Source organism: Mustela nivalis (genome assembly GCF_964662115.1).
Source record: "Mustela nivalis genome assembly, chromosome: 5".
Lineage (NCBI taxonomy): Eukaryota > Metazoa > Chordata > Mammalia > Carnivora > Mustelidae > Mustela > Mustela nivalis.
In genome coordinates this window covers 115,612,775-115,640,306 of record NC_139024.1, presented here as the reverse complement: position 1 = coordinate 115,640,306, position 27,532 = coordinate 115,612,775, and the positions used below count along the sequence as shown (strand labels likewise).

Sequence of the window (27,532 nt, the reverse complement as noted above, 5' to 3'; positions counted from 1 at the left end):
GGAAACATAGTACTATTTTTCCTCCCTCCCTTTTATACTACCTCAAAATCAAAGTGGGATACCCCTTGCTTTCACATCTCTCTTTGGAGTTCTAGGAAAAGAGCCAAACTTAGAATAGTGGGGAAACTAAACAAACAAACAAAGAAGGACTGTTTCTGGGAGAGTAGTGTAATTATGTTAGAAGCCTGGTTTTGATATTTCCTAGCATTTCTTATTGTGCCTTAGTATGTGCTTGACTCCTCAGGACTTTGGAAAGAAAGACAAAATTAAGAGAGGAATTCTGCTAGCTTAACAACACGATGCCATATGTTATCTTCTTGCCTCCCTACACCATAGCTGTTCTGGGGGAATAACACTCGTGTTAATTTAAGTGACTTCAAAGTTAAGTATGCCACACTCCTCAAAAATCCTTGGGTAATTATAATTCAAATTACAGTCTCACTGACTCTCTGGTTACAAAGAATGCAGCCTTCATATTAGCAGGAGACTCAGATTGGAGAACAAAGACATAAGGTCAGAGGATATAAGAGAAAGGCCTGTCATCTCACCTGGTTGGAATTCACATAGTAGTTATGGTAACTGGCAATCTTCTTGCCCAGAAATATGAGGAGAGAGGAGCTCACTAAAGCTAAGGAGAAGGCTTCTAAAATAAGTTCAGGAAGAATCTTCAAATCTGGTGTCACAGGAAACATGAAGCTGGAATAAAATGGTGGAATCATTCCTAGATAGTAGGAACAACTTATTGGTCCCTCCCCCACTCCAGACTTATCATGTGGGGCAACTTTTAAAAAAATAACAATAAGAGATAAGAAGAACAACTGAGGCAGCAGCCTACCAAAACCCCCAAGCAAACCCAGCCAGGTTATAAAAGCCGTTGTGAGAACATGCTCTGCTATATTCCAGGTCAACATTTTTGCCACATAGCAACAGCAACACACAGGACAGGGAAGCAACAAAGATTGATGGAAAATGGCTCATCCATGCTGTTGGGAGACCATACCAGTGGATAAACAACAGGCAGATACCACGTCTGTGATGAGTTACAGCTAAAAAGCTCAATGAATTCTATTCTACTCATGCTCAAATCTTTCAGGGTATAACTTAAATCACTGTCCTTTGTACCAATTACTTCCAATTCTAACCACACCATCCATTCTGCAGTTTTCTCCCCACAATTTTTTTGACTTGGTAAATATGCATGACATGAAATCAACCATCTTACCCATGTTTAAGTGTACCAATGGCGGTAAATACATTCATAACATGCGACCATCTCCATCATCCACACCCAACACTCACCTTGTAAAACTGAAACTGTATTAATCCCATTAACCAGTAACTCTCCATTTCCCCCCTCCCTCCCTCAGCCCTGGCAACCACCTTTCTCCTTTCTGTCTTGATGATTTGGACTATTCTCAGCACCCCATTAAAGTGGAGTCATACAGTGTTTGTCTTTTTGTGACTGGCTTAGTCCACTCAACATAGTGACCTCGAGGTCCTGCTGAAGGCAGATGCTTAAACTGACTGAGCCACCCAGGTGCCCTCAAACTAGTAATTCTTTTAAATGTATTGGTCTCTTAAAATTATGTAAAAAATAAAAAGTGGAATTACAAACCATTGTTAAAATCATTAGTTTTTATAATTTCCCAATATTTACCTTTATTAAGATCCTTATTTCTTTATACAGCTTTAAGCTACTGTCTCATGTCCTTTCATTTCACCCTGCAAAACTCCCTTGAGCATATCTTGCATGGAGTTCAAGTGGTAATAAACTCCTTCAGCTTTTGTTTATCTGAGAATTCTTTAATTTCTCCTTCACTTTTGAGGGAAAATTTTGTAGGATATAGGATTCTTGGTTGACAGTTTTCTTTTTCTTTTAGCACTTTGAGTATGTTGGCCCACTGCATTCTCACCTCCAAAGTTTCTGATGAAAAATCTGTTCATTACTTTATTGATAAGCCCTTGTGTATGTATGATGAGTCACTTCTCTTTTTGCTTTCAAAATTCTCTTTGCCTTTTTTTTTTTTTTAAGATTTTATTTGTTTGACAGAGATCACAAGTATGCAGAGAGGCAGGCAGAGAGGTGGGGGGAAGCAGGCTCCCCACTGAGCAGAGAGCCTGATGTGGGGCTCGATTCTAGGACCCTGAGATCATGACCTGAGCTGAAGTCAGAGGCTTAACCCACTGAGCCACCCAGGCGCCCCTCTCTTTGTCTTTTGAAGTTTGATTATGAATCTAGATACAGGTGTGTTGGAGTTTCTCTAACTAGGAATTTGTTAGATTTAGACATTTACATTCATGTCTTCCATCAAATTTGGGAAGTTTTCAGCCATTTTTTTTTCTTCAAATATTGTTCCCTCTTTCTTTTTCTCATCTCCTTCTGAGACTCCCATGAAGTGTATGTTGTTTTACTTGATGGTGTCCCAAAGGTCTTTACAACTCTGTTCATTTTTCTCTGATCTTTTTTCCTTCTGTTCCTCAGACTCAATAATTTCCATTATCTTCAAGTTCACCAAGTCCTTCTTCTGACTGCTCAAATCTGTTTTTGAATCCATCTAGTCAATTTTCTTTACTGTTATTGTACTTCTTAGCCCCGTAACTTCTTTTTGGTTTCTTTTTAAGTTTTCTGTGTCTTTATTGATATTTCCATTTTTTAAAAAATAGTTTGCATTTTAAAGATATTATGTATTTGACAGAGAGAAATCACAAGTAGATGGAGAGGCAGGCAGAGAGAGAGAGGGAAGCAGGCTCCCTGCTGAGCAGAGAGCTCGATGCGGGACTCGATCCCAGGACCCTGAGATCATGACCTGAGCCGAAGGCAGCGGCTCAACCCACTGAGCCACCCAGGCGCCCCGATATTTCCATTTTGCTCATACATCGTTTTCATGACTTTCTCCACATTTTCCTTTAGTTCTTTAAGTATTTTTAAGGCAAGTGTTTAAAGTCTTATGTTCATAGATCTGCCATCAGGCCTTTTTCAGGACAGCTGTTGTTCTTGTTTCTTTTTTCTTTTGAACAAACCATACTTCCTTTACCTGCCTTCAGATTTTTGTGGAATATTGTGTATTTGAATCTAATAATGTGATAACCTGGAAATCAGATTCTCCTCATTCCCAGAGTTTGCTGTTATTTGTAATTGTTCTGTTGTTGTTATTGTTGTAGGCTGTTTTTATGCTGAGGATAAGCTTGATGTATAAACTTAAGGTTTTCTCAGGGTTTTTCTGAGCCTGTACCTTTCTCTGGGCATGTATAGTTATGTTCTAATTTTTCTTATATATACAGTTTTTTAAAAATCTCCTAATCTTTAATGTATGACTTCCAAAAGGGGAAAAAAGAGAAAAATGAAGAAAAAAAGGGGCACTACCTCTTTAAATCCCTTGGAAGTCACTTTTACCAGAGGGGGGGGGACTTGCAACAAAGGGAACCGAGGTGCAACAACAATGGCTGTTCACCTTTTTGTTTGCACCTCTGTGGTCAGAAGTAGCAATCAGCAATCGGAGGAAAGATCCTCAATATTTGGAGGACAGGGTCTACTTTGCCATTGCTTCCTCCCTCAAGTTGTGTGCAAGTTGCTTCAGGTATTCCACTGACTGCCATAAGGCTAGATGTGGGGGATGGTAGCTGTCACTGTGCTAAGAGCTGAAATTTCCTGAAATTAATTGCAATTTACCACCCATGCCTTCCCCTAGAGGTTACAAGGCTTCAATAGGCTATAGAGTTCCAGAATAGTTATATCAGACAGATTCTGCTAGTGCAATTTTTGTCAAGGTGGGGAGAGAGATTCCTGGTGCTTTTTATTCCAACATGTCCCCAAATCCTCTTTCAACTCCTGTTGATTTGATGTCACCAGATTGTTGAGACTTGTCCATCTTGCTGGTAGTCACTGTCATCTAATTCTATTAAGTCAATATATATATATATATATATATATATATATATATATATAATTTCTTCTAAGCTCACATCATATAAAATATTGCCAGTCTCATATTACCACAAGTAGAACTTCTTCCCAGGTATATCTCTCACCATATTGTTAACCAGGAAACTCTCCTTAAGACAAACTTTTTTCTTTGTCAGTATTACTATCAGATTGCTGATCAGAGAATTAAAGATTATCTTGCTTCTTATAAGAATAGATGCTTGTCTGTTTGTGAATGGGTTTAGAAATTTCACTCTGTTATCCAGAGTATCTAAGACAGGTTCTGTGTGGTCAATTTTAGGCTGACTTCTTAGGAATCGGAGACTGTCCCTTCAGGGGCATGTATCATTGAGTAACACACATAAATATTTGGTAATTTATTTTTAATGTGGAGAATTTCCCAATATTTGCAAAAGAAGAAAGGATGGTATAGTGAGCGCTTATGTACCCATCACTCACTTTCAACACTTAACAATTTATAATCAGTCTTATTTCATTTGTACTCCTACCCACTGCCTATTCCAAGATTATTTTGAAGCAAATACCAGGCATTCTATAGTTTTAATTGTAAACATTTTAGTGTACCTATTTGAAAGATATACATAGGAAGATTAATACCAACTTATCAATATAATCAAATATACAATTAATGTTCAAACTTTCCCAAGTGTCTTATAAATATATATTTAACATTTGTTTCAATTAGAACCCAAATAAGATCCATATGTTACAATTGGTTGTTATGTCTCTTAAATCTCTTTTAATCTATAGGTTCTTGCTCCATATTTTTGTTTTTCCTCCCTGCAACAAAAGCTGTTGTTGTTGTTGTTAAAGAAACCTGGACTCTGGTCCTTTTCCCAAAAGATTTTGCTGATTGCATCTCTGAATTAACATTTAACATATTCCTCTTTTGTATTTCTTATAAATTGGTAGTTAGCCTTTCGGGTTTGGTCAGATATGGACTAATTTTGGGAGGCAAAAATATTTCATAGGTGGTAGTGTGTAATTCTGTCAGAAGGCATAAGATGTCTTTTAAAAAAAAACTATAATTAAGAGTGGCTCAGTGGGTTAAAGCCTCTGTTTTCAGCTCAGGTCATGGTCCCAGGGTCCTGGGATGGAGCCCCGCATCAGGTTCTCTGCTCAGCAGGGAGCCTGCTTCCCTCTCTCTCTGCCTGCCTCTCTGCCTACTTGTGATCTCTGTCTGTCAAATAAATAAATAAGAATTAAAAAAAAAAAACTATAATTAGAAGCACCTGGTTGGCTCAGTTGGTTAAGCCTCTGCCTTCTGCTCAGGTTATAATCTAGGGGTCCTGGAATTGAGCCCTGCCCTCTGTGGGAAGTCTGCTTGGAGTTCTTTCCCTCTGTCCCTCCACCTGCTTGTGCTTGTGTTTTCTCTCTAGAACATTTAAACAAATATTTAAAATAAAGATTGTTCTATTTCTGCGCAAAATACCATTGGAACTTTGATAGAATTGCATTGTAGATTGCTTTGGATAGTATGAACATTTTAACAATATTAGTTCTTCCAATCCATGAGGATGGAATATTTTTCCATTTATTTGTGTCTTCTTCAATTTCTTTCATCAATGTCTTATAGTTTTCAGTATACATGTCTTCCACCTCCTTCATTAAATTTATTCTTATGTATTTTATTCTTTTTCATGCAATTATAAATGGGATTGTTTTCTTAATTTCTTTTTCTGATAGCTCGTTATTGTGTCTTATTATAATGTTAACAGATGTTACACTAGTATACTTTAATGGTGATATCCTAATTCTATAATTCCTTCTCCCTTAAATGGCTGTAATACTTGTATAAAGTGAAGTATCTGAATATCAATGATTTGGATCTCCCAAAGAGCAGATCTTATAGAAAGAGCATGATAAATGCTTACTTTGTTCCTTTTATTTAACAATTTTCAAAATAACAAAAGTTGGCTCTACAGCACTTTGGGAGGGTGAAAAAAATGGGTTTGCTCTTAAAAAAAAAAAAGATTTTATTCATTTATCTGAGAGAGAGAGAGAAAAAGCAGTGGAGAGGGGCAGAGGGAGAAAGAGAAAAGGAGACCCCTCGTTGAACAGGAAGCCCAACATGGGACTTGACTCCAGGAATCAGGACCTGAACTGAAGGCAGATGCCCAAACGACTGAGCTACCCACCTCTTTTAGAATTTTTATATTCACTGATTTAAACATATTTTATATGTTTTGCTGGCAAAAACCTCAAACTGACATATAGATTCAAGGCAATACCTATCAAAATTTCAATAACTCTTTTGCAGAAGTGGAAAAGCTGATTCTAAAATAAAGAAGAATAAAGGTGGAGGGCTCAGGGTATTTCATTTCAAAAGTTACTGTGAAACTGTAGTAATTAAGATTGGTATACAGATCAACAGAAAAGAATTGAGAGTTCAGAAATAAACTCAAACATTCATGGTCAATTGATTTTCACCAAGAGTGCCAAGACCACTGAATTGGGAAAGAACAGTCTCATCACCAAATAGTATGCAGACAATTGGATATTCACATGCAAAAGAATGAACTCAGAGCCTTATCTTACAACATATACAACAGTGAACAAACCAATGAAATGGATTAAAGGCCTAAATGTAGACCTGAAACTATAAGTTTCTTAGAAGAAAACATATAGGTAAATCTTCATGACCTTGGATTACATTACAAGACTTTGTAATACCAAAAGCTCAAACAACAAAGGAAAAAATGAATTGGACTTCATCAAAATTAAAAATCTTTGTGCTTTCAAGGATCTGTGATGAAGTGAAATGACACCCCTCAGTAAAGGAGAAAATTCTTGCAAACTGTATATCTGAGAAGGGTCTAGTATCCTAAATTCCTACAACTCAACAACAAAAAGACAAATAACCCAATTAAAAATAGTCTAAGGAATTGAATAGATATTTCTTTAAAAAGATATGCAAATGACCAGTAGGCACATGAAAAAATGCTCAACATCATTAGTCCTTAGAGAAATGCAGAGCAAAGCCAGAATGATGTACCGCCTCATACTTACTAAAAGGATAATAACAATAATAATAATTAAAAATAGCAAATATTGGTGAGCATAGGAAGAAATTGGAACTTTGTGCATTACTGGTGGGAAAGTAAAATGGTGCTGCTGCTGTAGAAAATCGTTTGGCAGCTCCTTAACAAGTTCAACATAGGATTACCATATGACCCAACAAAAATCTACTCTTACATATAAACTCAAAAGGAATGAAAACAGGTGCTCAAAAGAAAAACCTGCAGATCAATGTTCATAGCCCTATTTATAATAACCAAAAGTTGGAAATAAATGAAACATCTATCAGCTGATGAACAGATTAACAAAAGGTGGTATATCAATATAATGGAATATTATTCAGCCATAAATGGGAATTATCCATGGTACAATATGGATGAATCTTGAAAATATTATGCTGAGTGAAAGAAGCTAGAGTCAAAACACCACACGTTTTATGATTCCATTGCAGAATAAGCAAATTCCTAGAAGTAGAAATTAGATTAAGGGGTGCCTGGCTGGCTCAGTCAGTAGAACATGTGACTCTTGATCTTGGGGTTGTGAGTTCAAGTCCCATGTGTGGTGTGGAGTTTACTTAAATTAAAAAATTAAAATAAAAATAAAAGAAATTAGATTAAATAAAAAATTAAAATAGAAATAAAAGAAATTAGCCCAGGGCTGTGGAGGGGAACAAATGGGACAGGGCTTCTTTTTGGGGGGGTGATAAAATATTTTAAAATTAGATAGCAATGATGGTTGTACAACTTTGAGAATATACTAAAATTAATGAAAGTGTGTAAGTTTAAAATGGTGAATTTTATGGTATAGTAAAGCTGTTATTGAAACAAGATAGTAAGAAAATATTATAAATAACTTTTTGTCAATATATTTGACACTTTATATGAACAAATTCTTTGAATAACCAAAATTGAGTACTCTCAAGAATTCTGGATAACCTGACGTATAGAGAAAGTTTATGTAACTTAATAGTAATTGTACTTAAATAATAGCCCGTTAAAAATTGAATTTGTAGTTAAGAACCTTTCCACAATGAAAACTTCAGGCCTAAATATCTTCACTGATGAATTCTACCATGAAGAAATAATGCCAGTTCTATAGAAACTCTTCCAGAAATTAAAGACAAGAGAATACATCCAAAGCGTTTTATAATGTCTACAATACTCTACTACTAAAGCCAGATACAGATATTACAAGAAAAGAAACTCTCAGGCCAATATACATAAATGCAAAAATTCTTACCATCATTTTAGCAAGTCAATGTACAAAAGGTAATCATATGTCATTACTAAGTGAGGTTTATCTGAGGATGCAATGTTGGTTTAACATTCAAAAATCAATCATGATATTAACAGACTAAAAAAGGAAAAGAAATTTTCATGATTTGAGGGGCAGTATTGTTTTTCCATGGATCCGTAAAATAATCTCTCAAGCTGAATTTGGAAGCACACGTATGTTTTGGTTTCTATATCTCTAGGTTTATTTTCTAAGTAAAAACAAAACAAAATAAAACAAAACATTGAAATGTTTTAGATGAAGTTTGCTATTTGAAATGTTAGTTCTTCTGATTATTTTTATCTTTCATCAAGACACAGATACAGGACTCCATAACTGACTTCCAAAATTTTATGTAAAACCCAATTTCAGTAAAATGAACAATGTGTTAAATATCACTTAGGAAAATAATTTTAAAATATATTTTGTGATGTATTTATATTTAATCCTTTATCTAATGAAATGTTATTAGTTTCTGCATTTTCAATTTTTATTTTCTTTAGAATAAGAAGCATCCTACTGTACTTATTATGTAAATCTAAATTCCTATTTTTTTTTCTAAATTCCTATTTTTAAATATCTTTTCCTTCACTATCTATGCCTTAGTTCCCTATTTAAAATATACTTATAACTTACAAGCACCTAGGTGTTTTCTAGGTATTGAGCTAGATAGAAATATAACTGAAGGCTCAAAGGCAGATATTTAACCTTTTGTTAAATTTCCCCTTTTTGTACTTTTAAGAAATTAAAGAAAAACGTGGCTATCCCAAGGAGGTATACAGTAAATGGAATTTATTGCCCAAATCTCTGTCAGTAAACCTTAAATATTCAGTATGCTAACACAAACTACTCTTTTTCCTTTCTGGTGTTCTCTAACATTTCATTCTTTGTTAGCAGTTTAGGTTAGAAGGACACATGGTCACAGAAAAAACTAACTTAAATTGTTCAAATTTTCTAATCTTTAGCAACCTCAGATAAACATATAATAAAAAGGGAAGTTCAAAGCAATACCTAACAAAAAAAAGAAAGCAATACCTAAAATTAGATTTTTGAAATGCTTACCTATCTATCTATACCCTCAATCTTGTGATGAAACAAGCAAAAGTTGACCATATGGTTTTTAAGTCATCAATAGAGTGATTCTAATCAGAGATTTTGGAATTAAATAGAAAATGGGCTCAAAAGTAGCTGTGCCCCGACCAACTGTGTGATGGCAGAGAAATAATTTAAATTGCTAAACCTTAGTTTCTTCAGCCATAAAAAAGGAGTATTACTGAGAGGTGCAAATGAAATAAAATAATTATTATCAATCTCATTGTTGTTCTTGTTATTTTTTTTCTGAGAGCAAAGACGCAGTCTTATTTACTGTTGCATTCCTTGGCACCTAGGTGGTCTGCTCACATCTTTTTTTTTTAACTGAACAGAATTGCAAATGATTTAGTAATCATTGGATTTAATGGAGAACTGATAGGACATGAGACTATCAGACATGAGACTAATCCAATCCGCTTTCATCAAAGTAGTCTATGTTGTGTTCTCCTGGAGTCTGCCGGTATCACTGACTCTTTGCAGTATTCCCCACTGAGCAGCCTTAGGAAATAAACAACGCTCTTCAAAAGCCTGCCTGTGAGTCAAGAAACTGCAGAGTATTGCCTTTCTTAGCTAAAGTGATTCATCTGATGAAGGTTACAGGGAACTAATATTTCCTAATAGGAGCAAGACTGACCCATAGTCACGGGTAGGAATTATAACGTAAATTCATCCCAAGTCCTTAAGAACTCCATAGGGCAGACTATTTGAAGATAGCTTTCTACTCAGAGTAATGAAATAATGCTTCTTAAGGACACTGAGGTCGAAGTGGGTGGAAACAGAGGGACACTCATCTCCTGAGCACTTAGCTCCAGGACAGAGGCCAGGAAAGCAGACGCATCTCTTGGTCCATCCTTGAGAGTTAGTCAGATAGGTATGGACGTTTTGAAGACCCGAGATGTACTGGGAAAAAACTATGTGTCTCTCTGGTATCTGGCGCCTCCAACAGTTTACTTGTGTAAAGGGACTGGCTCAACTAGGGGAAGAGAGTAAGAGGCTGACTGGAGAAACAAAGGGTTGTCCTAGCCCATCTTCCTTTGTGGACCTCTGTATTCTAAAATGCATTGGAGCCCAATACCCATATTTGTCCCTGGCCAGTCTGACAGTGTGGTCAGAGGCTAAGCGAAGGTAACAGAGAGGGAAAAGTAATCCTGAGAAGTGGAGTTACTGACCTATAAGGTATCATATCAATGAGCGTCCTGCTGGTTTCAGTGGCCATGCTTATCTTGTTGGCAAATGCAGTGAAGCCAAGAATCTGTAGGGGTTGAAATAAAAATGCATATGATCATCTCAAAATTATGAATTGCTTCCAGGAATAGAGGTGCATTTAGTCTTGGCGAGGCGGGGAATGAAATATATGTGGCGGTCCCCATGCATGAAAGTGAGAAAGAGAGGTGGGGCCAGTTCAGCTGAGAAAGAAAGGTGGAAACCCTCTCTGACTCTTAGCTCCCTAAGCTCTCTTTATTTATTTATTTGTTTGTTTATTTTCAAGATTTATTTATTCATTTTAGAGAGCAAGGAGAGCATGTGGGGGGAAGGGGCAGAGGGGGGAGAGACTCTCAAGCAGATTCCCCACTGAGCACAGAACCTGATGTGGGGTGGGGGAGGCTTGATCCCACAAGATGGTGACCTGAGCAGAAACCAAGAGTGGGAAGCTTGACTGACTGAGCCACCCAGATGCCCCCTCCCTTAGTTCTTTTTAGCCTTGTAGACAGAATGAAAAGCAACTTCAGCCTTGGTCTCTGACATGACAATGGGAATAAATGAATGCATTTACCAACTTGGAACATCTGGACCGAATACACACATGTTTTTCAGGTAGTCGGTATTTTAAGGCCTCAGTTGTAGAAGTTTTTAGATCTAGAGACACTGTACCAAGATACATATGCCTTTGGGGGATTGTTTAGGTATACTGAGAATCATATTACTGAATAACCCTTAAGAATAAATATAGAGCAGCATTTGATAGCACAAAGAAAAAGTCTTCAGCAAGGCAATGACTTGCTTTTTAATCTCCCTTTCATTTAGTCCTAAAATAACAAGGCTCCTTTCCATTTCAACTAGGGGCAAAATAGACAACCTAGCAGCTGTTATACCTTATAGAGACCTCACACCAGAGCAAATTAAGCCAGAGACAAAAGAACTTGATGCCCAGGTCTTAGCATAATAATTATGTAGCTGCTTTACCCCATTTTCCCTACTAACACGTAAATCTTTTCCCAGCCTCTGCTGAGAGTTCAGACACTGAGTAGAATAGCAATTGGTTTATCTGTGATGCTGTGATCTGATGAAGACCCCTGGGAACCTTACAGGTCAGAAGGTAAAGAAAAATCTGGATCATAGCTTGACTCAGAGAAGTTTTCTTCTTTATATGGTTAAAGGACAAAAAGTGTGAAAACTGGCCAAGGAACTCTTTTTATTTCCAATATAAAGGTAATGCTTGCTCATAAAGGAACACAGAGAAAAATAGGAAAATTAAAAAGCAGAAGTAAATCACCCAAAGACAACTATTTTTGATGCCTGTTTGGTGTGTGTTATACAAATTAAATAAACATAGGCACAAACACACTCATATACACATATAAATGATGGACATATAATATGTATAATTTCTTAGAGCTATAGGATTCCTGAATTATTTGTCAGTATATTCTACCTGGATCCCAGATACTGCCTTGAAACTTTCCCTTTCTATTTGACACTATGTGTTAAGGACAGATTGGTGTGTGTGGGCAGTTTCCTCCAGCATGTCTAAACAGTAAGTGTCTTGGTGGGTGCTGTGAGAAGCTTTTTACACCTTTAGGGCATAGCAACTCTCATCCTCCCGCTCCCATTTGCCTCACTGCCAGGGGAAACATGCAAGTCTTTTCTCAGTTCTAACAACATCTCTAATCCTTACTACTTGGTGGACAGTGATCCTGATCACTTGACTTGCTTGATATGTGTATAAGGAATTATTACAGGCTTTGATAACCTTCGAGCATAAATTAGGTCACAAAAAGTGTACTGCCTAAACTGCAACAATTCTTAAGTCTCCACCGACTTTTCTTGCTGGATCTGTTTCTTCCCCCACTTCACTCCATGGTGCATCGTAATTATTTATAGCGCTCTCCAAAAGGAATGTCTTAACTGTGGCTCCCAAACCAATCTGTCAGCCATAGTGAACTCAGAGAATCCTCTATACTCTTTCTTCTTGCCTTTCCTAGTAACTCTGGTTAACGTTCATTGCTTTCGAGGTTGCTTGAAGGAATATCACTACAATCCCTGCTGCTGATGTCTCTTGAAAGAGGGCTGATTTGCACAACGGAGATGGACCTCGAGGGCAATATGCTAAGTGAAAAGAGCCATAGAGAGGAAGACAAATACTGTCTGGTATCACATAAGTGTGGAATCTAAGAGCAAAAACAAAAACAGACTCACAGAAACAGAGAGTAGAAAAGGGTTGCCAGGAGATGGGGGTTGAAGGAAATGGGGAAAGGTTGATAAAAATACACAAAAACATTCACGTTTAAGATGAATAAGGTCTGAGGGTCGAAGGTAATGCACGGTGACTATAACTGATAACATTGCATTGTATAATTGAAATTTGCTAAGAGTAGAACTTAAATGTTCTCTCTCTATTTCTTTCTTTCTCTCTCTCTCTCTCTCTCTCACACACACACACACACACACACACACACATGATAGATACGTGAGGTGATGGAAATGTTAATTAACTAGATGGGGGAATCTTTTCACAATGTATCTGCATAAGAAATCACCATGATGTACACTTTATATGTCAATTACACTTCAAGGAAAGCTGAAATTAGCGGGAGTGCCAATATCTGCCTCACAGACGCCATCTGCTGGTGACTCCAAAGCCTCAGCTTCCTAAAGCATCTGAGCTGAGCTGGGTTCCATGAAAAGGAGAGGTTGGCACTGACTCCACTCTCTCCGGCACTATATTTCTGTATAGTGATTTGGGAAGTCTTTGATAAAAGTAGTTTTTCAGTTTCTGGCCTTTACAAACTAATAGCTTTTCAGCTACTCCAATGAAGAAAGAATATACAGCTCCATGAAAAGTAGATAACAGTTATAAGACAAAGCTTGGTCTCAAATTCCAAAGCAATTCGCATACTGTTTTATTTTATTTTATTTTTTTTAAAGATTTTATTTATTTATTTGACAGAGAGAGATCACAAGTAATCAGAGAGGCAGGCAGAGAGAGAGAGAGAGAGAGGGAAGCAGGCTCCCTGCCAAGCAGAGAGCCCGATGCGGGACTCGATCCCAGGACCCTGAGATCATGACCTGAGCCGAAGGCAGTGGCTTAACCCACTGAGCCACCCAGGTGTCCCTCGCATACTGTTTTAATCATGCTGGGTATAGACATGGATTCTTTAGTATAGAATTAGGTGGCAACATACAAATCATGAGAACTTAGAGTTATTTTTTGCCCACACAGTCTATTGTGGGCAAGTGTCTTTTCAGGGCAACTTCTTTGCAAACAGTGCCTCAGGGATCCAGGCAAATTCCACCTGGGGACCCTGTTATTTCAACAGGCAGCCCTATGATTACCACAGCAGGAAGAGAAAGAACATGGGGACTCACATGCTTTCTCCTATGCTTTGGCTCCAAAGTCACTGGCCCTGCTTAAATACAAGGCAGCCGGGAAATTTAAGGCAAAACATGGACATCTGTTGAACTTCAAGCATCTCTGCAACAGAACACTTCTTAAGGGGAAATTAATTCTTGTGGATCCCCAAGCATTCAGCAATCCTAATACGAGAAATGCTAACTTTAAAAGACTGATTTTTATTTATGAAAATGTCTTTATCATTGTAAAAATGTTAATCATAACTGCAAAAGATAACTTTTACCAGATTTTTTTTTTTTAAAGAAAGAAGAAATGTTATCATTAGCTAGTGGTGAGCCCCAGCTCTGCCACTTACTAATGACAAGGATTAGGCAATCTATTTAACATCTCACCTCCCTCAATTTCTCTACTGTAGTATAGTGAGAATGAAAGGAGGCTGAAAACAGTATGATGGCAACATTATTAAAATAGAAACAGGGACAGCAGGTTGGCTCAGTCAGTAGAGCATATGACTCTTGATCTCGGGTTGTGAGTTCAAACCCCACATTAGGGGTGGAGATTACTTAAAGATAGAATTTAAAAAAATAAAATAAAATAGGAACAACATTCTATGTAGAAGACAGAAATTCACCAACATTGAGCATAGGCCTGTCATACATATTTGAATTAAGAAAACTGAATAACTGAAAATCCAAAATTATCTATTGTAATTGACTTTGGAAGGTGTGGAAATTTCTATTCTTCCATTTTTTTTCTTATTTTTTCAAAGTTGCTAGAATGAGGGGTACCTGGGTGGCTCAGTTAAGTGTCTGTCTTTGGCATACGTCATGAACCCAGGGTCCTGGGATCCAGCACTGTACTGGGCTCCCTGCTCAGCAGGGAGTCTGCTTATCCCTCTCCCTCTGCCCCTGCCCCTGCCTGTTCTCTTTCCCTCTCTCAAAAAAAAGCAAAAAACAAAAAAACAAAACAAACAACAACAACAACAACAACAAAAAACAACTAGAATGAGCCTGGGTTATTTCCATAAGGGGAAAAAAATCCTATTTCTAAAATACTATGAAAGAGGCAATAGAGAAAAGTACTTTAAAAATAAGCATGTTTTACAAATATAAGCTAGTATTTTAAATTAAATGTATTCTACTTTTCACAATTCAACATACGTCTTTATTTTATTTATTTATTTATTAATAGATTTTATTTATTTATTTGACAGCTAGAGATCACAAGTAGGCAGAGAGGCAGGCAGAGAGAGAGAGAGAGAGAGGGAAGCAGCCTCCCTGCTGAGCAAAGAGCCCACTGAGCCACCCAGGCACCCTATTTATTTATTTTTGAAAAGATTTTATTTATTTATTTGACAGAGAGAGATCACAAGTAGGCAGAAAGGCAGGCAGAGAGAGAGAGAGGAGGAAGCAGGCTCCCTGTGGAGCAGAGAGTCCGATGTGGGGCTCCATTCCAGGACCCTGAGATCATGACCTGAGCCAAAAGCAGAGGCTTAACCTACTGAGTCACCCAGGTGCACCTCAACATAGGTTTTTAAGAAATTATTATTTTAATAGTCTCCTCTAATCTTCTTCGTTCCTAGGTCGCTTGCTTTTTATTTTATTTTATTTTTTTAAGAAAGCGGGCATTTTTAAATGGTCTAAACCATGAATTTGGGGCATCAAAACCTACCAGAAAAATTTCCATAGGAAACTCCAGTGGGTACTGATTGAAAGAAATTCTGATACATTTGTTGATTCTCAGCACAACAACAGCAGTTAGAAATAGTAGGATGCTGGTAGAATTAGCTTTTGGGAGAGTTACACAGTAGTTAACTATGTTCTGAAAGAAAACAAAATTTTAAAGGCTTAGTAAGGGGTATGATAATTGCCTCTATCTAGAAAATGACACTCTAGATTAGTTGAAAAAGAAATCTCTAAGCAGTGTTTCTGGGCACAAATGTCTTTATAAGTATTGCTAGCACAGTGGAGGCAAATGGAAAGATGGAGATATAGATATAGATATAGATATAGATATTTTTTAATTGGAAAAGGAGACACTAAAAGATAATAATGCCCAGTAAGGAGAGAATACACTTTAATGTTTCAGTGTAATGGAAGGGACCCAGGAGTTCTGTTTTTCAGGCTACTCTTTTTACTAATTTTTCTAGACCACTGATGGATGTTCTTTAGCATGCCTCCTATGCCATTCTTGCATCAAGGGACAATGTAGCATCTTATATTCTTTAGATGTTTTAGGATACAGGTCTGCTATGAGGCATGTAGTGGGAAGAATTATGCTAGATTACAGTATTTTAAAAACCAACTTTTAATGTAAATCATGTTTGCTTAAAAGGGCTGGGCAAAATGGTTAATGCAACTGAGAACATGATACCACCGGCATCGGTATTTAATTACGACTGTAAATCTAGAAGAGATGAAATTATTTCTAAGCCCTCGTTGACTAAGCCGCCTATGCAGCAATCTCTCCACTTGAGTCAAGGGGAGGGGCATCTGTATATCTGGGTGAGGGCAGAAATTACTCACATAGAAGAAGGAGATGGGACCAGCGTGAAAACTAATCATAATCCCGAAGATGCAAGTCAGCTGGGACAGAATAATGTGTAGTGCCGTGGCAGCCAGGTAAGCGCTGATTGCAGCCTCCGGAAGGTACGTGGCGATGAAGCCAAAACCTAACAAGCCCATTGAAAGCTGCAGGAGGTTCGGGTGGAAAAGAAAACTGGAGTGAGACAGAATGTCACCAAACCAACAAAGGCATCAATTAGGAGCTCTCCACGAGGTTGCCAACGAAAAAGTTCAATGAGGCCCCTGGGGTTAACTCTGCCCTCTCTTTTTCTCAGCAACTGCAAATGACAAGGTCCGTCCTTGGTGTTGATTCAGGAGATCACACTTCCTTCCTGCTTCGGGAGCACTTACGCTTAAGGTCGTGCCCTAGCATCTATTGACCTTATGAATGTGAGGTTAACAGTGACCAAGTGGTGATTAGAACAAGCTTTTGCCTTTTTAAGGGCCCTTTTGTTAGACGTTTTAATAGCCCTTTTCAGGAGATGTTAATATTCCTGTGAGGAATGTGGCTTTTCACAAAGGGAAAAGACAAGTTAAAAAACCCCCTGGGTTCCAGCTGAGACTCCTCGGCCTTTGACATTTATCTTTACTAAGAATGATTAAACTGAATTTATGTCTTCAGGATTATATACATAATAGATAATATGTGTATATAAGACAGAAATTCAGTTTCTATAAATCCAGTATATATAATAAATATAATTTATATATTATATATGCATATGTACATGTAAAATACCATATTACACTTAATATATAATTTGTATACTTATATTTTGAATAAATAAATGTAATTATATGTTATATAATTAAACTTATATAATTTATCTGATTATATATTTATATATAATTACATATAATAATTCTATATTTATATATAATTACATATACCACAAATTATACATTAAATGTAGGTTACATTTAGTATTTTATATATAACACACGTGCATGTGTTATATATGTATATTTTATATATATATATATTTAAATATACAAAGGATCTAAAAGGGTAGCCCCAAACTATTAAAAAAGTTACTCTTGGGAAATGGGATTAAAAATTGGGGCAATATTGGGGCACCTGGGTGGCTCAGCCAGTTAAGTGTCTGCCTGAGGCTCAGGTGGTGATCCCAGGGCCCTGGGATCAAGCCCGTTGTTTGTCGGGTTCCCTGCCTCTCCCTCTCCATTTGCCTCTTTCTCCATCTGCTTTTTCTCCAGCTCAGGCTCTCTTTCGCTCTCTCTTGCTCTCAAGTAAATAAATTAAATTTTAAAAAGGTTGGGGTAATATTTTAAGATTTATGCACTTTTTTATTATTTGAGACTCTTGCAATATACGTGTTCATCTTATTTTTTTTCCAAGTAGGCTCCACATCCAATGTGGGGATTGAACTCACAACCCTGAGGGCAAGAGTCACATGCTCTACTAACTGAGCCCGACAGGTGCCCTCCATCTTTTATAATAAAAAGCAACTTGAAAATTGTTGGATAGAGGGCGAGCCCCATTTCCCGTTAAGAAAGGAGGTTAAGAAAACTTGCACAGCTTAATGAAGAAGATGGGGAAAGATCAGTCTTGAAGCCTACTATAGTTAGCACTTCACCTCTCCTTCACTAGAAGCTCTCAGAAAACAAACTTGAAAGAGTAAATCTTGGAGGTTTAAAAGGTTTTTGTTTTCAAGCTTTCAGTCAGTTGAGCACCATGTCTCTATATTCTTTGATCATTATTGCCCAATGTGCTCTGCTACTCTAATGGGGCCGGTCAGCTTCCTGTCTTTTGTGTGATTGGCTGATCTGTATCTATTTCTGTGTTTATGCATGAATCCCTCTTTTTTGCCCATTTCTGTCAATCCCTGTCCATCATTTCTTTCAAGAGCTCAATACAATTCCTCTTCTCCAGGAGATATGGTGAGAAGAGCATGATTCCTAGGGATGAAAAACTTGGCTTCAATCCTGGCTCTGCCTCTCACAGGCTGTGTGAGCTTGGACAAGTTAAGTAAACTCTCTGAGCCTGTTTCTTCATCTATAAAAAGTGAGTAATAACCATGCAGTGTTTTGTATGAATTACATTGTATAAAACATGTAAAACACTTAGCTCAAATCTGAGAGTAGTGACAGAGGCAAATACATTACCATTCACTTTTCATGCCATCTCTTCCTTCCACCTTGTAAGTGGCAAATACTTATAACCACAAAGCTCTTTCTTGCTCAGCTGTGTTGTGGTATCAAAATTTGTGTTGACCTAATTCTCTAAGCAGCAAATGCCAATCAGTCAGAGTTGGCCTATGACATGATACCTATTGCACATTCTTATAGAAAACAAGTACTAAATGTTCAGTGAATGAAGAGAAGTCTCAAAACATGGTTGTTTTCTTCACAGGCAACTTCAACCAACTAAAGGTTATTCCTGTGCTTTACATTCTTTTGACACCAAACACTTCACTTTTATTAATATTAATCTTAATTTGCACTTTAAAATTATGTGAAGCACAGATTCTGGAGATAGACAACCTTGAGCCCAATTCCCAGTTTGGGATCTTACTGGCTGTGTGAACTTGGATCAATTCACTTAACCTCACTATACCTTTTTTCCCCTTAAAACAAGGATCATAGTGGGCGCGTGGGTGGCTCAGTTGGTTCGGTAACTACCTTTGGCTCAGGTCATGATCCTGGAGCCCTGGAATCAAGTCCCGTGTCAGCTCCCTGCTCAGCAGGGAGTCTGCTTCTCTCTCTGACCCTCTCCCACTCATGCTCTCTCTCTCTCATTCTCAAATAAATAAATCAATAAATAGAATCTTAAAATTTAAAAAAAATCATAGTAACACCTACCCTCATACAAGGAGTTGTAAGGGTCAAATGAGAGGGGTACATGTGAAGTATTTTGAACAGTGACTAACACATAACAATGAAAGTTAGATATTTTCTAGTACAGACTTCTTTTCAAAATTTAAACTTTTTATTTTAGATAACTGTAAATCAATATGCAGTTGGGAGAAACATTACAGAGAAATCTGGTGTACTCTTTACTCAGTTTCTCCCACTGATAGCATCTTGCAAAATTATGGTTGACCCTTGAATACCACAGAAGTTAGGGGCAACACCCCCTCCCCAAACACACACAGTTGAAATCCATGTATAACTTTTTTCTTTTTTAAGAATTTATTTATTTGAGAGAGGGAAGATATAAGCAGAGGGAGGGGCAAAGGGAGAGAGAGAAGCAGTCTCCTGGGCTGAAAAGAGAGCCCAATGCAGGATTTGATCCCAGGACCTTGGGATCATGACTTGAGCCGAAGGCAGATGCCTAACCAATGGAGCCACCTAGCACCCCCCTCCAACGTATAACTTTAGAGTCCCCCAAAACTTAACTCCTATTGTCCTACTATTGAGTGGAAGCCTTACCAATGACATAAACATATGATTAACATTTGGTATATGTGTTACATACTATATTATTACAGTAACGTAGGATATAGAAAATAAAGTATTATTAAGAAAATCATAAGGAAGAGAAAATATATCTACAATACTGTATAGTATTTATTTTTTAAAAATCTGCATATAAGTGGGGCTGTGCAGTTCAAACTCATGTTGTTTAGGGGTTTATGGTAATTGTTTTAAATACTTCCTCTACATACATTTTGAACCACATCACAGTGTTATAATTTCATTTCAACCATCAAACATAATTTAGAAGGCATAAGAGGAGGAAAATCTATTGTATTTATCCATATTTTTACTCTTTCCATTATTTTTTTCTTCCTTCCTGATGTTCCAAGATTCTTTTATCATTTCCTGTTTAGAGATCTTCATTCACCATTCTTTTAGGGTAGGTCTGCTCCTAGCAAATTCTCTTAAGTTTTTCTTCCTCTGAGAATGTCTTGATTTCCCTGTGATTCTTAAAGGATATTTTCATTGGGTATATGATTTTGGATTGACATTTCTTTGCTTTTAGCAAACAGAAAATATTGTGTAACTTCCCTCTGGACTCTATGGTTTCTGATAAGAAATCTGCTGCCGGGCACCTGGGGGCTCAGTTGGTTGAGCAACTGCCTTCGGTTCAGGACATGATCCCAGATTTCCAGGATCGAGTCCTGCATCGGGCTCCCAGCTCCTTGGGGAGTCTGCTTCTCCCTCTGACCTTCCCCTCTCTCATGTTCTCTCTCACTCATTCTCTTTCAAATAAATAAATAAAATCTTAAAAAAAAAAAAAAGAACAAGAAGAAATCTGCTGCCATTTGAGTTGCTCACCCCCCACCCCACCCCATAGGCAAAGTATTTCTCTTATTGCTTTTGAGAGTTTTTTTTTTTTATTTTTTTATTGTCTTTAGTTTTTAAGAGATTGGCTATAATTTGTCTTAGGGTGGATTTCTTTTTTTTTTTTTAAATAAAGATACAAATATTCTGGTTCTTTCCATTTGTTTTTGTTTTTTTAAAGATTTTATTTATTTATTTGACAGACAGAGATCACAAGTAGGCAGAGAGGCAGGCAGAAAGAGAGGAGGAAGGAGGCTTGGCTCCCTTCTGAGCAGAGAGCTTGATGTGGGGCTCGATCCCAGGACCCCGAGACCATGACCTGAGTTGAAGGCAGAGGCTTTAACCCACTGAGCCACCCAGGAGCCCCTTAGGGGGGATTTCTATGGATTTATCTTGTTTGAAATTTTCTCAGCTTCTTGATTCTGGACGCTTACATATTTTGCCAAATTTGGGGAGTTTTTAGCCGTTATTTCTTCAAGTAATTCAGCCCCCATCTTTTTTCTCCTCTCTTTCTGGAACTCTCATGATATAAATATTAGATGTGTTGTTATCGTCCTACTTGTTCCCGAGTCTCTGTTCATTATTTTTTCCAGTCTGTTTTCTCTCTGTTGTTCCTATTGGGCAATTTCTATTGTTCTTTCTTTGAATTCATTCATTCTTTCCTGCCTCCTCTACGCTTCTAAAATTTCCATTTGTTTCTTCATATTTTCTGTTTATTTGCTGAGACTTTCTATTTTCTCACTTGTTTCAAGCATGTTCATTATTGCTTGCTGAAGCATGTTTAGGATGGCTGCTTTAAAATCTTTGCCAGATAATCCTAACATCTCTGTTATCTCAGTGCTGGCATCTTTTTATTGTCTTTTTTCATTCAAGTTGAGATTTTTCTGGTTCTTGACATGACAAGTAATTTTCAGTTCAATGGTGGACATTTTGGACACTATGCTATGAGATGCTGGATCTTATTTAAATCTGTGTTTTATTACTTATTTTGACAAAGTGATGGCAGGGGAGGAGGAAGGTGCCATCTTGTTACTGCCTGTAGATGCAGAAGTCCAGCTTCTCCCCTAAGCTTCCACCGACAGCTGTGGCAGGACTCTTCATTATTGCTGGGCAGGGGTAGGAGTTCTGGCTCCCACTAGCCCTCTGCTGATATTATCCTGGTTGGAAGAGATGGGAATACCTTATTTCTTCCCATTTGGCGTCCACTGATACTACAACAGAAGGGGTTGTTCTCTTCCAAAGGCCATCTCTAATACCACCCCAGTGAGGAGTAGGAAGAGGGTCTCATTATTGCACAGTGGGAATGAAAGTCTTGACTCCCTATTTGGCCTTCGCTGACAACACCCCAGTTGGGGTTGTGGGTGTGCACTTCATTATGGGTGGGTAAGGGTGAAAGTCTGGACTCCTCAGTTGGCCTTTGTTGGCATGAGGGAGTTGATATCACAGTTTTGTTTTGTTTTTCCTTGGTGTTAGTCTGGAGTGTAGTAGTTATATGTAAAAGTTTTCAGCTTTGCTAGCCTTTTTTGGTGCCGTGGCTATAAAGAACAGATTTCTGTTAGGGCTTGGTGTGTGTGTGTGTGTGTGTAGGTGTATGTGTGTGTGCACGGGTATTAGCATTTGGGTTTCTGGCTTCCTTAGCACCAAGTTTGAAATATAAGAGGCAAAAAGAAAACCCTGGAAACTCACCATTGTGTTATTCCTTGGATCCTGGGGTTCTGAGCCAGTTTGCCTTCTCTCCACTATTCAGAGTCTTATGTTTGTGTTATATATAACGTTCCAAGGTTTTTAGTTGTACTTAGCAGGAGGCATAGGGAAAAGTAGATCTATTTCATCTTTCTGGAAATGGGATATCTTTTCCTTTATTAGATGAAAAAACTGAGGCTCAAAGGAGGCAAGAGAACACGCCCAGGGTCATGTATAGAATTCATAGATTGCTGATTTATATTCTGTTATTTTATCTTCTCCTACAAGATTGATTTTTTTAACCACAGGAATTACATCTTCTTTTTTATTTTTGGTCTCTGTCAAAGTACCCAAATTCATATTTCTGTACCCAGTAGTTATCACATGCTGATGCTTACTACGTGACAGGCTCTGTGCTGAGTGCTTTACATGTATTTTCTCACTTAGTCCTCATAAGAACCCTGTGAAATAAATGTTATTTTTCCTACTTTATACACAAGAAAACCAAGGCCCATAAATGTAAGGTAATTTAAGTAAGTTGTATAGCTGGTATATGGGCTAGACTTTGTAGGCTTTCTTTCTTTTTTTTTTTTTAGGATTTTATTTATTTGACAGAGATCACAAGTAGGCAGAGAGGCAGGCAGAGAGAGAGAAGGAAGCAGGCTCCCTGCTGAGCAGAGAGCCCGACTCGGGACTAGATCCCAGGACCCTGTGATCATAACTTGAGCCAAAGGCAGAGGCTTTAACCCACTGAACTACCCAGGCGCCCCGACTTTGTAGGCTTTCAATAAAACCTTATCTAATAAAAGATGGTTCCAGGAGAGATCAGCAAAAATTAGCTAGAAAGTAGATTGGTTGCAAAGAAAGAGAAATAAAGCTAGCATATGTGACTTCTGTTCAATGGGTGAAGCTTTAGATGTTAGTCTCTGAGAGAAAATCAAAGACACACCAAAAATAAGTTTTGATATTTTAATAAGTCATTGATATTATTGTCCTTTAGCTGTGCTCCTGAAAAATTAAAAAAAGGATTATAGATCTTGCTTTCATGCTTACTTAACCCAAAGTATAGTACAGGAGCTTATGAGTGTTAGTCTTGTTGAAAGAATATAAAGACATTTTAAAAAAACATGAAATCATGAATAGAACTCTTGACCATAGTCCCTAGGACCTTTCTTTAGACAAATGAGAATGTTCAGTGTCTCATCCTAAATCAATGGTGAATTGTTTCTGAGGAAGGGAGAGGTTTTGTCACTAAGGAGAGCCTATCCACACATCCTGTAAGCTTTCAAAAAATAAGCAACTAAAGTTCCAGATATATCATGACGGATAACAGGAGCAACAAAAGGAAGGGGTCCCTTTGTAGCTCCTTTATTTATTTCTTCTTCAGGGGTTTGGAGACTCTGATCCTACCTGAATAATCCCAGTCAGAAAAGTTGTGGATGCCACCACACTCAAGGATCTGTTATAGTCCGCAAGGAAGGAGGGCTTGGAAAAGTCATCCTTGATGAAAGTTCCCAGAATCAGGTTGCCATTGTTGAATGGGTACAACCTCAGCACATCAATCATCAGAGCACTCACAAGGAAGAAGGAACCTATGAAAGAAGGTGTTGGGGCAGAAAGTGCAGTTTTAAATCCAGGTAACCTGACATATTTGAAAAATCAAGGCATGGTCTAATGTTGTTTTGTTTTTGATCTGAAGAACTTCTCTTATTTGAAAGTGGCCATTGGAAAAGTGAGAAGGAGCAAAGAAAAGAACTCTGGTTCCACATGCCATGAGCATCTTCCAGAATTTAGATCTTGGTGGTACAGGTATTAACCTCTTTGCAATATGGGCACAAGGAGTGGGATTCAAAGGGAAATTGGCTGGAAATGCATATCAGGCTCAGTCACTGTACCTGCTCTTAGAGATGGTGAATGAAATTGAAATGGTAGGTAGGCAGATCAGAAAACAAAGCTAATCAATAATAATAAGAAAAATAGCACCTATCACTTGTGAAGGATTTATTAGTTGCAAAATGACAATGAGATAAACCTGTTTCAAACATGATTTCGTTCAGCCCTCCAATCCACATAGTCACATATGGGAGTAAAGGCAAATCTTACCTTTAAATTACCTAACAGAAACAAAACTCCTGTAGCCTTATTATCAGTATCTGGAAATGACTGTGCTATGCCCCAGGAACTTGGAAATATAGGAATAAATTGTCCTCTCAGTCTCCCAATGTAAAATCAACACATAATGGATTTTAGTAAAGACATGTGATACTGTCCTTTAAAAAGGCAGGATAGCACTCTGCATCTAGAATAATGGGGTGGTAATCAGCCAGAATATACAAATGTATCTGGAGAAAAAGTGTGTTCATCAAAATGATCAGTGCTGGTTGGGTGGTCAGTTGTTCAGTGGGGAAGCCAAGAAAAAGGCACTTTACTTAGTAGATGTTGACAATGCCCTTCCAAGATTATTGCACATTTTGTGGTTTGATTGCTATGACGGTTTACCTAAGTGAAGAAAATGTGCTGCTTGTATGACTTTCAACTAGTTTGTTATTTCTAATTATAAATTAGTAGATGCACTTCTGACTCAGGGAAGGTAAGTGCTTGTCCTATGGATTTGAGTGCTTTGATTATATGACAGCCTTTTCTCATTGTAAATTAATATGCTAATATAGTTATTGAAATGTAGGCCCATGTGGGTTATTATAGGTCCAGCTGAAAGATGGATCTACTCTAGGAATATTGGTAAACTTGCCTCTGGATCTTCTGGGTTGAGGGCAGTCAGATTTCAATGTGTGTTAATTTCACCAGGATAAGTACCCCTGCTGTCTAATTTATTTGGGAAAGAGCTAGCCGACTCTGTCTGGCAGTGACATTGATAATGGCACAATCTCTGAAATCTGAACACTCACCCTATGGATAGAATGTCCATCTTCTGCCTCCTTTTATCCAACCTTAAACATAGCAATAAGGAAATGATTGAGGCAGAAAGCCCATCCACCCCCTGTAGTTCTAGTGCTGAACTCACCAATGGACATTTGATGACATGATCCCAAAATGATGTAAACTACTGAAGAACAGAAAGCCGCATAACAGACATTGAGAGGAGGAATCAGTTGCCTCGTCAGCAAGCTAAATGTCAGGGCTGAAAAGATAATTCAAGTAAGAAAAGTTAGGCTGGCTTTTCAAAGTCACCTTTAACAAAAACTGTAAAGAATATTGAAAATAAAAATGATCTACGTGTCTAGCTGCTGAGTGTGATAATAAGATCTCTTAACCTGCAGCCCATCATTTGTGTCTTTTATTACCTCCTTTGATATCTAGCTTCTCCTCCTACTTTACCACATGTTTTTACACCTCAGCTCTAAATCACAGGCTTAAACACCTCTCCTTTCAAGGTCTTTATGCTAATCATGGAAAACAGATGTCGCAAGAATAAGACCTCTGATTCCAGCAGCTGAGAAGCAGCCCCATTTCACACCTTGTCTAATAGCAGAAGGCCCAGGCATCCTCCAGGACTGGAAATAAAGCTGGAGAACAAGAGAAGAATCATATGTAACTGGCTTGATTCCATATTGGTATGTGCAGTCCCTCTTTCATATGACAATCACATAGGTCTCTTTCTTCAACAACCCCTTCAATGCTTACTTTCTTTTCCAAGAACACCATGAGAATTTGGAAATTTTGAAGCAAATGGATTAATGTGCATGGTGTCATCCTTTCATCCTTTGATGTAACAAGTCCACAGTTCCTGCCCTAAGGGTGTATCTTCTTCTTCTTCTTCTTCTTTTTTTTTGAAAGAGAGAGAGAGAGCACGCGTACCTGGGCAGGGGCAGGGGGGATTGGGGTGGGGCAGAGGGTGAGGGAGAGAGAGAACCTTGAGCAATCTCCTTCCCAGCATGGAGCTGCATGTGTGGCTCAATCTCATGATCCTGAGGTTACAACCTGAGCCAAAATCGAGAATCTAACAAACAACCGTATTGAGCCGCCCAGGCACCCCTGGGTGGTCTATCTTCAATTTACATCATACCAAGTGCTCGCTTGAATTCAGTTATGAGTTCAGTGAGCAAATTTAGTGTCTTAGACAAGAAAGGCTGTGTGTGTGTGTGTGTGTGTGTGTGTGTGTAGAAGTTCAAACACGTACAAAAACAGAGTATAATGGGCTCCCATTATACCCATCACCTGCTCCAACAGTGGTCAACTCATGGCCAATATTGTCTCTATTCCCTCACTCCTCTCCCACTTCATATTATTTTTAAGCAAATCCAAGACAGGAAATTATTTCATCTGGTGATATATTAGTACATATCTTTAAAAGAAGACCCTCTTATTTTTTTAAAATATTTAATTTATTTATTTGACAGAGAAAGACACAGTGAGAGAGGAAACACAAACAGGCGGAGTGGGAGAAGGAGAAGCAGGCTTCCTGCTAAGCAGGGAGCCGGATGCAGGGCTCAATCCCAGGACCCAACGATCAGGACCTGAGCCAAAGGCAGACACTTAAGACTGAGCCACCCAGGCACCCCAACTCTCTTATTTTTTTTTTTAAACCAATCTCTACACCCAATGTGGGGCTCAAACTCACGACCTTGATATCAAGAGTCTTGTGCTCTACTGACTGAGCCAACCAGGTGCCCCAAAAGAAGACCCTCTTTTATTTCACGTATTTATTTATTTTTCACTATTTTATTTATCTGAGAGAGAGAGCATGAACAGGGGCAGAGGCAGAGGGAGGGGAGAAAGAGAGGGAGAAGCAGATTCCCCACCGAGTAGGGAGTCCAGTGCAGGACTTGATCCCAGAACTCTAGGATCATGACCTGAGCCGAAGGCAGATGTTTAACCAGCTGAGCCACTCAGGTGCCCTAGAATACCCTCTTTTAATTTAACTACAATATCATCATTATACCTAAGAAATTAATATGGGTTCTCTATCAAATATCCAGTCAATGGTCAAATTTCCCTGCTTATTTCATAAATGATTGTTGTGGTAGAGAACCCCTAAGATGATCTGTAATGGCTAATTAGTTTTCCTGCCTCTGTTTGATCCTCACCCCTTAAGTGTGGGATGGACCTAGTAACTTGCATCTCATAAACAGACTACAACAAAGATGATAGGCTGTCACTTTTGAGAGTAGATTGCAAGAAGAC

At 38.0% G+C, this 27,532-nt stretch overlaps 2 protein-coding genes across 16 annotated transcripts in view; one reads left to right on the top strand and one right to left on the bottom strand.

Moving 5' to 3' along the window:
* MAPK14 (mitogen-activated protein kinase 14) overlaps positions 1-27,532 on the top strand; it is a 182,775-nt gene that overhangs the window by 47,726 nt on the left and 107,517 nt on the right. The window lies entirely within an intron of this gene.
* Positions 1-27,532, bottom strand: part of SLC26A8 (solute carrier family 26 member 8) — a 78,470-nt gene that overhangs the window by 22,461 nt on the left and 28,477 nt on the right. For 12 of the 14 annotated variants that reach the window (XM_082732340.1, XM_082732333.1, XM_082732332.1 and 9 more), the window contains 6 exons: positions 25,413-25,529; positions 23,801-23,982; positions 16,424-16,588; positions 15,570-15,719; positions 10,495-10,577; positions 549-696 (listed from right to left, as the gene is read on the bottom strand). In XM_082732340.1, coding sequence (XP_082588466.1) covers positions 549-696; positions 10,495-10,577; positions 15,570-15,719; positions 16,424-16,588; positions 23,801-23,982; positions 25,413-25,529 — 845 coding nt within the window. The remainder of the gene's footprint in view (positions 1-548; positions 697-10,494; positions 10,578-15,569; positions 15,720-16,423; positions 16,589-23,800; positions 23,983-25,412; positions 25,530-27,532) is intronic. The other 2 variants (XM_082732335.1, XM_082732334.1) reach the window with 1 other exon arrangement.